Source organism: Pantherophis guttatus, chromosome 2 (assembly GCF_059756535.1).
Source record: "Pantherophis guttatus breed Tessera chromosome 2, ASM5975653v1, whole genome shotgun sequence".
NCBI lineage: Eukaryota > Metazoa > Chordata > Lepidosauria > Squamata > Colubridae > Pantherophis > Pantherophis guttatus.
The window spans coordinates 138,186,365-138,199,482 of NC_142064.1; the positions used below are offsets into that span (position 1 = coordinate 138,186,365).

General features: G+C 41.5%; 1 protein-coding gene across 3 annotated transcripts in view; it reads right to left on the reverse strand.

Annotated features, from left to right (window-relative positions):
• The window catches only part of PAN2 (poly(A) specific ribonuclease subunit PAN2), a 42,455-nt gene extending 30,625 nt beyond the window's left edge, over nt 1-11,830 (reverse strand). The window contains exons 1-3 of one of the 3 annotated variants that reach the window (XM_034412363.3): nt 11,617-11,830; nt 3,205-3,487; nt 2,010-2,179 (exon numbers count right to left, since the gene is read on the reverse strand). In XM_034412363.3, coding sequence (XP_034268254.2) covers nt 2,010-2,179; nt 3,205-3,474 — 440 coding nt within the window. In that variant the 5' untranslated portion in view covers nt 3,475-3,487; nt 11,617-11,830. Of the gene's footprint in view, nt 1-2,009; nt 2,180-3,204; nt 3,488-11,612 lie in introns of all 3 variants that reach the window. The other 2 variants (XM_034412364.3, XM_034412365.3) reach the window with 2 other exon arrangements.
• Between the last annotated feature and the right edge of the window lie 1,288 nt (nt 11,831-13,118).

The window sequence follows — 13,118 nt, forward strand, 5'->3', positions numbered from 1 at the left end:
GAAAGGCAACTTCCTGATATGAAGTTGTTCTCTACATTTGAAAAGTCTTTTGCTCTAAAAAGACTGAATATTATACAATCCAGATTCAATAAACTAAATAAATGAAGTGATTTCACAAAGACATTTATACTTACCATACATACACTGCCCAGAGTGTACGGAGGACAGTTAAGAAATATGAAATATAAATAAATATGGATTGTTTATTATTTGTTATGTTTGGTTAATTTAATCATGGGAATATACTTAATTCCTGTTTCACTTTATTATCATAATTCAATGTGGACCTTTACTGTATTTTACTATTTTAATAATATATTAAAAATGGTATACTATAGGCTGAACTCCATAAAATGGATGCGTTCTGAACAAAAAGAGGGTGAGACTAGGACAAAAATTGTGGGGAGAATTCCTAAATGTGTCTTATCCTAAGGACATGCAATTTCATGGAAGAACAACATCATGATTCAGTGCCTAAATATCTATTTTTAATAAAAAAAAATTATTGAACTTTAAAAACACAAAGGTAAAAAAATCAATGCTAAGAAAAATATAACAATTTTTCAACCAAAAGTATCTTCCTTCTATATTTCATATTTTATCTATCAGAAATAATACTCATTGTTCAATTTTAATCAGTAAAACTGCATTAAAAATTAACAGAATTTATGTGTATGTGTATATTAACCTTAAACAAATAAATCAATTTCATATTTTTTTCCTTTTCTTTACACAATCATTTCTTTAAAAAGAAAGCCAAAAAATCTCTTAGTTCCTTATCTTATATCTGTAAACAAATCTTTAAAGTCTCATCATTCAATTTTAGTCAACAAAAATTCCATTAACAGCCACCAGAAACAATGATGTATTGAAAATCTTGATACTTAATCCCTTCAAATAATATTCCACAAATTAATTTTTTATCATTTTCTCTTCATCTTCTCTCAGAAATTCTGTCACAAGCACTTGCCTTTTTTATCACTTTTTCGAAACATGAAACAAAAATTCTTCTTGCTGTATCTTATCTATAAAAGTTCATTAAAGTCTCATCATTTATTCCTGGTCAAGAAAAAAACCATTAAAAGCTACTTGAAAAAAATATATAATTTAACCTTAATTGAATAAACCAATTTTATAATCCTTTGTTTTGCTTTTTAAAATCTTGATATTTATTTTTTTCAAGTAATATCTCAAAAGCTAATTTGTTTTCCTTTTCTAAAAAATTTGTCCAAGTCACTTTTCTGAGTTGAAATCCACACATTCAAGGCAATCTTTAGATTTATTATTTGAGTGTCTCTTCTAGCTATTAAAACGTCAGCCAGTTTCATTTACAAGTCCTTATAACTTCTTTGTTAGCATCATTTTTGTAGCCTGTCATTTTTAAATCCATATCCAAAACAGCCTGATTATCAGTTGTATTCTCTTCTATCTTCTCCTTTAAATTCATTTGTATAGTAACAATCTTAAGAAATACCTCTGAGTAAATTGTTGTCAAAGATCCTTGAATTCTTTCAAAGTGATTATATAATCACTTTTGTTTTTAATCTTATAATACTAGAAGCTGCTCAGAGTCTCTAGAAATAGAACGATACATAAGTTATAATAATAAATATATGATAAATACATTTACAAAATCTTAATCCATTTCTGGTGTGCACCATTCACTTCCAAGAACTGCTAAACTAACCTCTGGAATGGCACACATTTCCAAGACTAAGTCTAGCATTGCTCAAGTCTTAGCATTGCTCAGAGAGAAACGAAATATTGAAGTAGTTTGTGGGAATGTTCTGTTCCCTGATTTACAAAGTTTGCACATCCTTTTAAATTAGATTTGCCTTAAATTCTGTCATGCTTGAAAATGCAATTCAGCACGAGGTTTTTCTAATAATTGCATTCAAGGTTTTTTAGAAAGCAGGCTAAAACCCCTTGCTGAATATAAAGAAGAGGTGAAAAGAAACTATAAGTATCTTGCAATCATCCAAGAGCTCCTATAAATAGAAGGTACTTACAGGTAATCAAAGATTATGAGCCCACCTCTTGACATGTATTTTAGGTTGTTTTTGGTTAGAAAGAGAACACCATTTTCCAGGCTTTGGATCTGTCGAATGTCATCACTACTGTGTACCTGGAAGGAAGAATATCGTTCCAGGGCTGGACCAAAGAAAGAAGTGGCATGACCCTAAAACAGAGAGAGGCAAGTCAATCAACCTTTTTCAACAATGGGCTGAATGTGCAGATACTGCAATGAGTGAGACTTTTTTAAAAAATCCAAATGTGCCCAATTCACTGTCTTCTCAATCAAAGGGCCAGTTTCCTTTTTATTCTCATGAAATCTTCTGTTTCTTTCACCTAGTCAAATATGTAATACTGTCTGTTAAGTCAATTAATCTTAGCTTATTCTTCCTTTGGCTAACATACATGTCACTGTTTGGTCAAATATAGTGAGATCACAAAGTAACTAAGTTACAAACCATTCATCTGTTTCAGTTTCTTTTTTTAAAAATAATTTTTATTAATATATTCTATGCACCAATACACAAATGAAATATACAATCCTGCCACCATGGTGTAATATGAGTACATTGTCCATAAATATAAAGTCATTCCTTTATACATACATACTTGCCATCATATATATACATCATCATATATCTATTCTATCCCACCTTTTCTGGACCCAATCGTACCATAATTTCCAACTGTTATAAAATTCTGAATCTTTTTTACCATTGATCAATCTAGTTAATCTATCTGATTCCGCATACTCATTAATTTTATATATTATTTTCAAATGCATCGGTAAATATTGATTTTTCCACTCCTGCGCATACGCTAATCTTGCTGCAGTAATAATGTGAATCAACAAAAACCATATACCTGATTTAACATTCAAAGGTTTTGCCCCCAACAGGAAAATCTTGGGCCTTAATTCCAAATTGATCTGTGTAATTTCCAAATTACACAGTATTTAACCGCAGGCGGTTAAATATTGGAAATATTGGAAATATTGGAAAAAAATACGGCAATGGATTTTGGAAATTACATCTGTTTCAGTATCAAAGACTGTATTCTATCTTTTCCTAAAATCATCCATCAAGGCCACCAAGTTAATTTGAAGTCCATCCTTCCTCAGAGAATGGTCTAATACAAACATATAATCAATTTTAATCAAACCTGGCACACAAACAAAAAAAATCTACTTACTCCATGGTTTCCCACCCAGAGCATTTCTTCATGTAGGTCAAAGTGGGAGAAGGAAACAGGTACACCCACTTCTGAAACAACAGTGTGGAGTTCAGAATACATGCCCTCCATGATATGCACTGAGTCAGGCACAGCGATGCCTTCCAGAGGGACCCCCTCTGGATCCAGCTCCACATTCTGTAACAGGCTTGGGTTGAGGTGTGGATCTAGGGCAGGATGTAGGGAAGGAACATATTCTGCAAGGGCTGGATCAAGACCTTCAAAATTCATGGTGGGTGTTTATCTGTATAGCGGAGGGGAAAAAATACAATCCTTAATTTCCCATTTAATATAAATATGGTAGAAATATTCACTTAATGAGTACAATAAGCTCTTCTCTTAGTCCTAAATTTGAACCAAAGTGTAAAATAAAATCAACTGAGTTATGTACACGTGTCAAGCAATCTGGTTATCCTAATTATCAATAGAAGTCTTTAGAAAAGCAGGCAGAGACTATCTACAATACTAGTGCATTCCATTTCTGATCAGAGAAGATTGCTCATGTTCAAATCTTACACTCAAAGGTCACAATCTAAGAAAGAAAGTGAGACGAAGGATTACATACAATAACTCCAGATAAGGGAATAAATTATGAGTAACATGCAATTTTAACCCAACAGAATATTGGAAAGAAGTTATGTAAAAAGGCTGATTTTCCAAAAGCAAGATAGTTCTCCCTAACTAAACAGAATGTGTGTGGAGGAGAGGAAGGGAAGAGAGAAGCCAGAAAAAGAAAGACTGCTGTAGACAACAAAAAAGGCCTAATTTTTCCCTCAATGTATCCTTGTAGTGGAGGCAGTTGCACAGTGCATTAAAATGTTGCTGGCTACTCCATTCTTTTCTTTCTTTTTTTTTTTTTTTGAAATATTTTTTGTGTTATCTCATACATTCCATTTCTATGTTGAGCAATGCGTTCTTTAGGTGTCCATGCTGGCTACTCCATTCTAAGCCCCTCCTCTTGGTCATGTGACACTTATCCAAGCTACTATTGAGGGGTTGGAAATAATTCCAGAAGCAGGCATTGGTTTTTCCTTGTCTTATTTATTCTCATGCTATCTATGGTGATATCGTATACTGCTGTACAATTATTTCCTGAAGAATTACATGACCATTTTTTAAACTGAACATTCGGATAAATATACTCGGCATATATTCACTACTGAATTCAAGGTGGTTTACTCTCAAAACTATGCACTACTCATTTAAAAAATGGAATTAAAAAACTGCAGCAGATAAAGAATGAATTACTAAAAAATAGAAGAGAATAAATAAGAGTAAAAATAGAGTAATTAGAACTTGAGGGCGAATGAAGATGTTGTTTATATAAATAAGCATAGAAATGATAAGATATGATCAAAAAACATGGAAAAAGAAGGTTTTGGCAGAAACTGTAACTCATTGGCATCCTTCAGTCTCAAGAGACTATGGTATCGTGCTCTGGAAAGAGGTCCATAACAGCATCTAGTGTGACTAAAAAGGCCAATTCGAGAGTGGCAATCCCTTCCACACTGAGGGCAGATACATTATGTCCCCTGCCCAGCCCCCAGATTTCGGTGGTTCCGGGACTGCCTCTTTGCCTCAGCCTGCCGAACAAGTGTCTCTTCGAATTGGAGAACGCCATGCTGCATCTTTAGCCTCCAAGCTGAACGATCGGAGGTCAAGGTTTCCCAGTTGTTAATGTCCATTCCCCGGGCCTTTAGGTCCCTCTTGCTGATATCCTTATATCCCAGCTGTGGTCTCCCTCTGAAGCACTTTCCCTGCACTAATTCTCCATACAGGAGATCTTTCGGAATCCGACCATCAGCCATTCTCACGACATGCCCCAGACAGCGTAGATGTCGCTGTTTCAATAGTGTATACATGCTAGAAATTCCAACACCTTCCAAGACTGTGCTATTTGGAACTTTGTCCTGCCAGGTGATGCCAAGAATTCATCGGAGACAGCGCATATGAAAGGTGTTCAACTTTCTCTCCTGCCATGCGTAGAGGGTCCAAGCAAAATGTATTTGGATATGATAAGTTGTGTAAGATATGATATGGCCAATACTCTGTTCATAAAATATGCAGGTGAATGTGGAGTGGGGGGGAAACAATCAAACTTGATTAAAAAAAAACCAAACTGCACTACTCATTTAAAAAATGGAATTAAAAAACTGCAGCTAGTATTAATAATTTAATACTAATTAAATGAGATGTAGCATCCTGAGAAGGGCATCTGCTATAGCTGGACTTGAATTATTCTAATGGCTGTTTTCAAAAAAGAGGCATTGTCAGATCAAAAACATAAAGGCATTAAATAGAACGATACCGTGTTTTCCCGAAAATAAGCCCTAGCCTGATTTTTTGGGATGGGCGTAATATAAGCCCCAAAAATAAACCCTAGTGAAGGGGGGCACAGGAGGCAGCCCTTCCCTTCCCCGGTCACCTCATGGAGGCTTGGTCCTTTAATCACGGCCCGCAGATCAGCTGACCCAGCAAGGGCCGGGAGCTGCCTCTCATTCTGTCTCTCTGTGGAGGCCTCCCAGTGCAATGGTCTGCCACAGCTTCAGAGCAAACCTCCACCTTCCCTGCGCAGGATTGAAAGGCTGAAGGCTTCGGAGGGAGCATTTTTGGGATGTGCGTCTGTGCACAGCTCCCCAAGGATAGAACGATCAGCAGGGAAACGGAGGGTGGGATGATTTTCCTGTTAATCGGAGCAAGGCGAAGCCTCCAGCCTTGCAATCCTCTGCAGGGAAGGTGGAGGTATGCTCTAAGCTGCAGCAGAGCATTGCACCAGGAGACCTCTGCAAGTAACATTTCTGAAATGTTAACTTTTAACACTATACTCACAGGAAAATCCCACCCCCTCATCACGGTTTGATTTGTTTTCTGTGAAGCTTTGTACTGAGAAAGGTCCATGTTTTCTCGTCCCCTTCTTCCCCTTCCCCTCCTCCATCTGTCCATTTCAGTTTTCACAGACAACCGTCCGCTAGGGTGGAGGATCCCTCGTGGGGTGCGATCGAGCTTCCAAACCCAACAGACCTGGTGGGCGCAAGCTATCCCAATCTAGAAAGGGGAAGGAGCTGATGGGGGAGGGGGGGACTGTGGGAAGTTCTGGGAGTTGAAATCCACAAATCTTTAAATGGCCAAGTGGCTGCCCATGCTGCTGCTGGCCTCTTTGCCCTCCTGGCAGTGTTGCTATTGGCAGCGCTGCAGGATTGCTCCTGCCTGGCCAGGTTGAATCATCGCAGATTTAAAACCTCCTGAGTGGCACCAGCCTGCCAGGACCCCTTCGCAAATGGCCACTGGTGGAGTCATGCCGCCTCCCCCGCTGCCATCCCCCGCACAGCCGGAATGAGAGTTGCAGCGCCTGTCAAGGCCCGAAAAGCACTGGACTCAGTGTAGCAGCATGGGGCCTGCCGCAGTCGAGAAGTGTCCCAGCAGTGGTTGGGCCACCAAGCAGGGTGGGTGACAAGCTCTCCACCAGCCAGGCACTGAAGCTCTGCCACTGCCACTGCCACTCGGGGAGCGGGGGAGAGATCCGATCCAACTTCGGAGGGCAAGAAGTTGGAATTGATTGATTGAACTTTTTTTAAGGTAGTCGCACAAACTTGCTTTCCTGCGCACAATGATGAGAAATGCAAGGGAGCTGGAAACTGGGTACCGGAAATCGGGTACCAAGGCAGGGGGGGAGCCAATTCAGACAGGCCGCATGGCTTTCTGCCCCACTGCAGCAGTAGCCTGAGCAACACCAGAGCACAAACCATGGTCGCTGCCTGCTCCATAGCCACAAGGCGAGCTGCGGAACATAGGGGCCCTCAGCTACCAGGTTGCCTGGTGCCATGGGCAGGGCAAGTGTGCACCGGAAACATCTCCAGGCGCCTGGAGAGACAAAACTCCCGGCCTTCACTGGCTCAGCTGATCCGTGGGCCGTAGTTAAAGGGCCGAGCAGCCATGAGTTGACCATGCTCACCGCCTCCTGCACCTCAAAAAAAAAGACCTTCCCAAAAAGAAGGCCTAGCCGTTTTTGGGGGGGGGGGGGTCAAAAGAAAATAAGACCCGGTCTTATTTTCAGGAAAACACAGTATAATCCATTAGATTTTTCCCATTACTTTATAAATAACTCAAGGTGTCAAACAAACCTAATACTTCTTCCTCTTCCTATTTTCCCCACAACAACAACCCTATAAGGTAGGTTGGCCTGAGTGTGACTGGCTTTCATGCCTAAGATAGAACTAGAATTCAGTCTTTTTGTTTCTAGGCCAGCACCTTAATCACTACCCCAAAGTGGCTCTCTTAATAAATTATTTACGATCCAGAACTCAACCTTTAGATGCATAATAGTGGATTATGCATCCAGCTTTAACTTGGAAGAAAATAATATTCAGCTATCAGACATATCACAAAAGCTGTCCTAAAGTCTGATTTATCTTAGCACCACAGTATGAAACAAAATTGGACCAAATATGTTGTCTGTTTTTCAACTAGAAACTAAATCAGTAGTAAAGCCTAGGAAAAAACATAATAAAATTTCTCTAATACTAAAATGTATAGCCTAAATGTATTAAGTGTACATTAATTGTCAGTGAAGAAACTGAGATATACTGGAAACAAAAATAAAGTTGTGTTGTGCAGCCACCAATTTTGGGGAGTACCTCTAGTAGTTGTACTCTGTGAGATTTATTTCTAATTAAACATGCATGTCTCACAATTAAGCAGAACCAACTTCTTCCTTAAGGAAGTGTTATATGTCAATTTACCTTCAACTCTCTGACACAGAATCAAAATTCCCAAATACATAACTTAAGTTATAAATTGCTATACTAACTGGAATTGGGGAATTGTAGTCTTAACACATCTTCCCCTATTTTTGGGAAAAACCACACTTAAAAATGCTCAATCACTCAAGCCCTGATCCTTTCATGCCTGCACTACTGCAATGCAGACTATACGGGGTTACCTTTGAAGAGTATTCAGAAATTACAACTAGTGCAGAATGAGGCAGGCAGGGTTTTTTTGGGGGGAGGGGGCATAGGTTGGCCCATGTTAGTGAATGCTAGCTTGAATCCAGGTACAATTCAAGGTGATGGTTATCACCTTTACAGCCCTTCATGACATGGGCCCAGGTTCTCTGAGGAACCACCCATGCCGGCAGAAAAAGCATACTGCGAGCCCCGTTGGCCAAAGATTTTCAGCTGACAGGATCCAGAAGAGCCGTTTCTGCTATAATGCTTGCACTGTAGAATGATGTACACCCACCACCATCCCACTCCCTCAGATGTGATCCATGCCCTCTCTTCTGGCTTCCCAAAAGGTCCTGAAGATTTGGCTCTGCCAGTTGACCCCCAATGGGGATGCACCACTTGAAGGTGGCCATTGGATTAAGAGAAGGTCTCACCTCTCCATGTACATTGTGCTGCCTTCCTCCTCATCTTTCAATTGTAAATTTCATAATCAATAGTAATAGTAATATTACTAATAAATTGTTTTAATGTTTTCCAGTTTTTAGTGTTTGTAAGCCTCCCTGAGTTGACTTCTAGTCAACATGGCGGCACACACAAATCTAATAAACAAAACATTTTGTTACTGATAAAGGTGAATATTTGTAACTTAATATTTGTTGAAATGGGTTTGTGTGTGTGTGTTTCCTTGATACTCTCTTGAGTTTGCTTATTTTCTTGCAGACGTTTCCTTTACCCTAACTAGGTAATCCTCATTGGTGCTAGTAAGGAGTGTTGTTTGCTATCAGGTTACATTGTACACAATTTTCAAATTCAGTTCAAATCTTTATTATCAGTGCACAACATATGTACAATGAGATTGGTTGAGCTTCCTCAGTGCACCCCACTAAAGTAGGACATAAAGTGAGATTTGGACATAAGAGTAAAATGATACGGGGTTGGTTTGGATGACTTCTAAAGGTCCCTTCACCTAGATATTGTAAGAGACATTTTCTGAGTTCAAACTGTCAAACCACTGAGTCGGCTAGCTTTTTCACCTCTGAGGCAAAGCGTAGAAGCTAAAACCATATCAGTCAATATGAAACTAGGATTTCTTGCATGATACCTTTGTCTCAGATGCAAGATATAATCAGCTTCTTTGCCAGTGGGAATGATCTAACATATTTCCGTGTTTTGCTCCTTTTGAAGACTATAAGAATGCTTGTCTTAATCAGAACGTTGTTCAGATGTTAGATGGCTATCTTTTCTGTCTGAACCTTTGGCCAAAATAAAGCTTCTCTTGATCTCGAAGTCTGAGTCCTTTGATTTTCTGCAACACCCTCACAACACAATACAACTCACCCCCCCCCCACAACACAATACAACTCACAGTGAATCAGAAAACCCCCTAACCCAATAAATCATATTAACAAAACACCCAGTCCTATTGCATTAGTGTGAACATGGGGCTCCCCTTGAGGAGCACCCAGAGGCTCCAGCTGGTCCAGAATGCGGCCGCGCGGGTAGTTATGGGAGCAGCATGGCGCTCCCATGTGGCTCCCCTCCTGCGCGAGCTGCACTGGCTCCCTGTGGTCTTCCGGGTGCGCTTCAAGGTCTTAGTTACCACCTTTAGAGCGCTCCATGGCTTAGGACCGGGGTACTTACGAGACCGCCTTCTGCCACCAATAGCCTCTCACCGCCCAGTACGCTCCCATAGAGAGGGGCTTCTCAGGATGCCGTCAGCCAAACAGTGTCGACTGGCGGCCCCCAGGGGGAGAGCCTTTTCTGTGAGGGCACCCACCATCTGGAACAAGCTCCCCCCAGAGATACAGAAGATTCCGGATCTGCGCACTTTCCGCCGTGCCCTCAAAACATTCCTGTTTCAGCAGGCCGGCCTGGCCTAACTTTCCCTTTATATTGCTTTTTGATTTTATTTTAAACTGGGATGTCTTGAATTATCTAGGACCAGAGTGTTTAGTATATTTTAATTGGTTTTTTTATTAACGTTTGTATTACATGTATTTTTATCGTTCGCTGTTCACCGCCCTGAGTCCTTTAGGAATAGGGCGGTATATAAATTTAATAAATAAATAAATAAATAAATAAACATGCTGCACATTACGCCGGCCCTGCAAGTCCATCGTACTACATAGTTATCAGAGGTGGGCTTCAGCAGGTTCTGACCAGTTCTGGAGAACTGGTAGCGGAAATTTTGAGTAGTTCGGAGAACCAGTAGTAAAAATTCTGACTGGCCCCATCTATTCTCTGCCTCTCAAGTCCCAGCTGATCAGGAGGAAATGGGGATTTTGCAATATCCTTTCCCTGGAGTGGGGTGGGAATGGAGATTTTACAGTATCCTTCCCCTGCCACGCCCACCAAGCCATGCCACGCCCACCAAGCCACACCCACAGAACTGGTAGTAAAAAAATTTGAAACCCACCAGTGGTAGTTATGATGTTATTTTGCATTCAGGAGTCTGACAGCCCACAAATAAAAACTGTCCTTCCGCTTGTTTGTGCGGCTGGCTATGCTTCTATATTTCCTTCCCGATGGTACTAGGAGGGTAAAGAAGTGGCGACCAGGGTGGGAGTCGTCCCTGAGAATTTTCCTCAGGGAAAATTGTAAGTTTTGTTTTTTGTAGTTAGCGTCTACAAACACATTATCACCATTTTAGTGTTATTTCCAGGAAGAACAGAAAGAGGGGGGGAGAACAGACCCAAAGGAATAACCCCCCACACACACACACACACTTCTTTTATTAGGTATGCGAAGGATGGCACTGTGACAGCTGTATGTTGTGAGAGACTGGTGGATTATTCCCTTCCAAACGGCCAGCTGCCACATAAAAAGACCACTGCTTTCTCTCTCTTGGAACTACAATTCCCAGCATCCCTCATCACTGGCTGCGCTGCTCGAGCTGTTAAAACAGGTCTTCAAACTTGGCCGCTTTAAGATTTGTGGACTTCAACTCCCAGAATTCTCCAGCCAGCACAGCATAGCATAGCTGGCTGGAGGATTCTGGGAGTTGAAGTCCACAAGTCTTAAAGCGGCCAAGTTTGAAGACCTCTGCTGTTAAAAGAGTTGTAGTTCAATTTCATCTGAAGAATTGATGCGCTTTGGCGACCTCGAGGAAAAGCTGAGTAGAAGCGGCTGAGATGAGCAGAACCAACCCCTCGCCATTTCGGATCAGGGACACCTCGCAAGACTGGCCTCCGTAGTCTATGTCGGCCCAAATCAAGAAGCTAACCCATAACGCCCATAACCCACCGCGGAAAAGTGAGGCTACGGGAAGTTGTTCGCATAACTTCCTACTCCCACAACCCCGATTCCTCGGGGCCGTAATATTCAAGACGTTAAGCGCTTCTTATACAACGCCCATCCTTTCGGGAAACGATACACAAACTCCGCTCTCCAAAAGGAGGGAGGGGGGGAAAGAGAGGGAAGCATTACCCACAATGCTTTGCTTGTCCTGGTTCGCTTCGGCCGTTTCCGCTTCCTCACCTCCTCGGCCTCTTCCCCGCAGCTATAGCAACCCGAACCGTCCTCATTTCTTGTCCCGCGTCCACCTCTCCGAAGCTCGCTTGGGGGACGAAAGCAGCCGCGCGCGTCTCGACCAATCACCAGAGGGACCTCGTGGGAGAGGATCCAATCAGCGAAGACGTCGTGTTAGCCCGTACAACGTAAGAGGACGCTCTTTTCCCTTCGCCGCGTTAAAAAGGAGGAAGGACGGAAATTCGAAAGGGACAAAACAAAAGCCGCCGTCACGCATGTGACTCAGCCAATTAAAGAGAAATTCTTTCCCTCTTTCCTCTCCTCCACCACACCGGCCAGGAGTGAGGTCGTTTCATGTCTTTGAGGCATGTAGCAGCAAACACGGGAGCCTCGCCCATACACAATAGTGACACAGTGTCAGAAAAGTTTTCCCACCAGGCGGGAACAATTATCGGATTTTTAAAAGTGTATTTTTAATCTCAAGCACAATCGAAGAGCTCTTCTGTACTTTCCTGCCTCACTGAATCAGTGCAATACCCGCATTCAGAGGCTGCCTCTTCCTTTTCTATAATGATGCAAGGAAGAGTGGAAAATTTCCAAGGTCTGGTTGGAAAAAAGGTGGCACAAAATGCACGTGGCCTTCGATAGAAATACCTGGATCAAGTTGGGGAAAATGCTAAGAACGCTCTTCTTTGAATCTGCCAAAGCACCCATCAAAAACAACCTTCCTCTGTAATGTTCAACCTATAAAGCTCTGTAAATGCTCCCTCTTTAGAGCATTTCTGCACTGCAGCCTTAAACCAGCTGCAAAGAAAATGGGCTTAAATCTCTTTTTAGATTTCAAGCATTCCTGTATTTTGATCACAGAATACACTTTGGTTCTGTCTGGACCAGGCTTACTCGCTTGTTTCTTCAACCCCTGCCACTTGTGCAGAGGAAGCGAGCGCCAATCACTTTGGTTTTAGGTTTGTTGGATTCACTTGACAGATCAGGAGGTGCTCAGGGTCTGTACCTGGAATTGATGGCAAAAAGTAGAGTTGGTGTTATGGGTGGTGTGGGAAGCCAAGAATGAAATATTTTGGGGGATATTAAAAAGGAAGGATAGAATATTTCCTCTAGAGGAGAAATGGGGGAAAAACAACCCTTAAGAGAGGCAGAAACCAGCCCCAGTTTCTCTACCCCAAGCAGAAACTGAGGAGGCCAGCTTTTAGAAATGCAAATTTGGTAATCCATTCAGAAAGACTAGGTCAGGCAGAAACTTAGTTAAGCAACAAAGGTTGACAAATTAGCTCAGACAAACACCTAGGATTTGCATTTCCCCTTTTGCCTACTGAGCCGGCCATGACCCCTTCTTCACATTCTGTTAAGAAGATAGGCAATATGGAGTCCTTTGAGCTCCAATATGCAGATAAATAATTCTTTTGTGCTCAGTGACTGCCATCCTGCCCCTTGTGCCTTTGATTA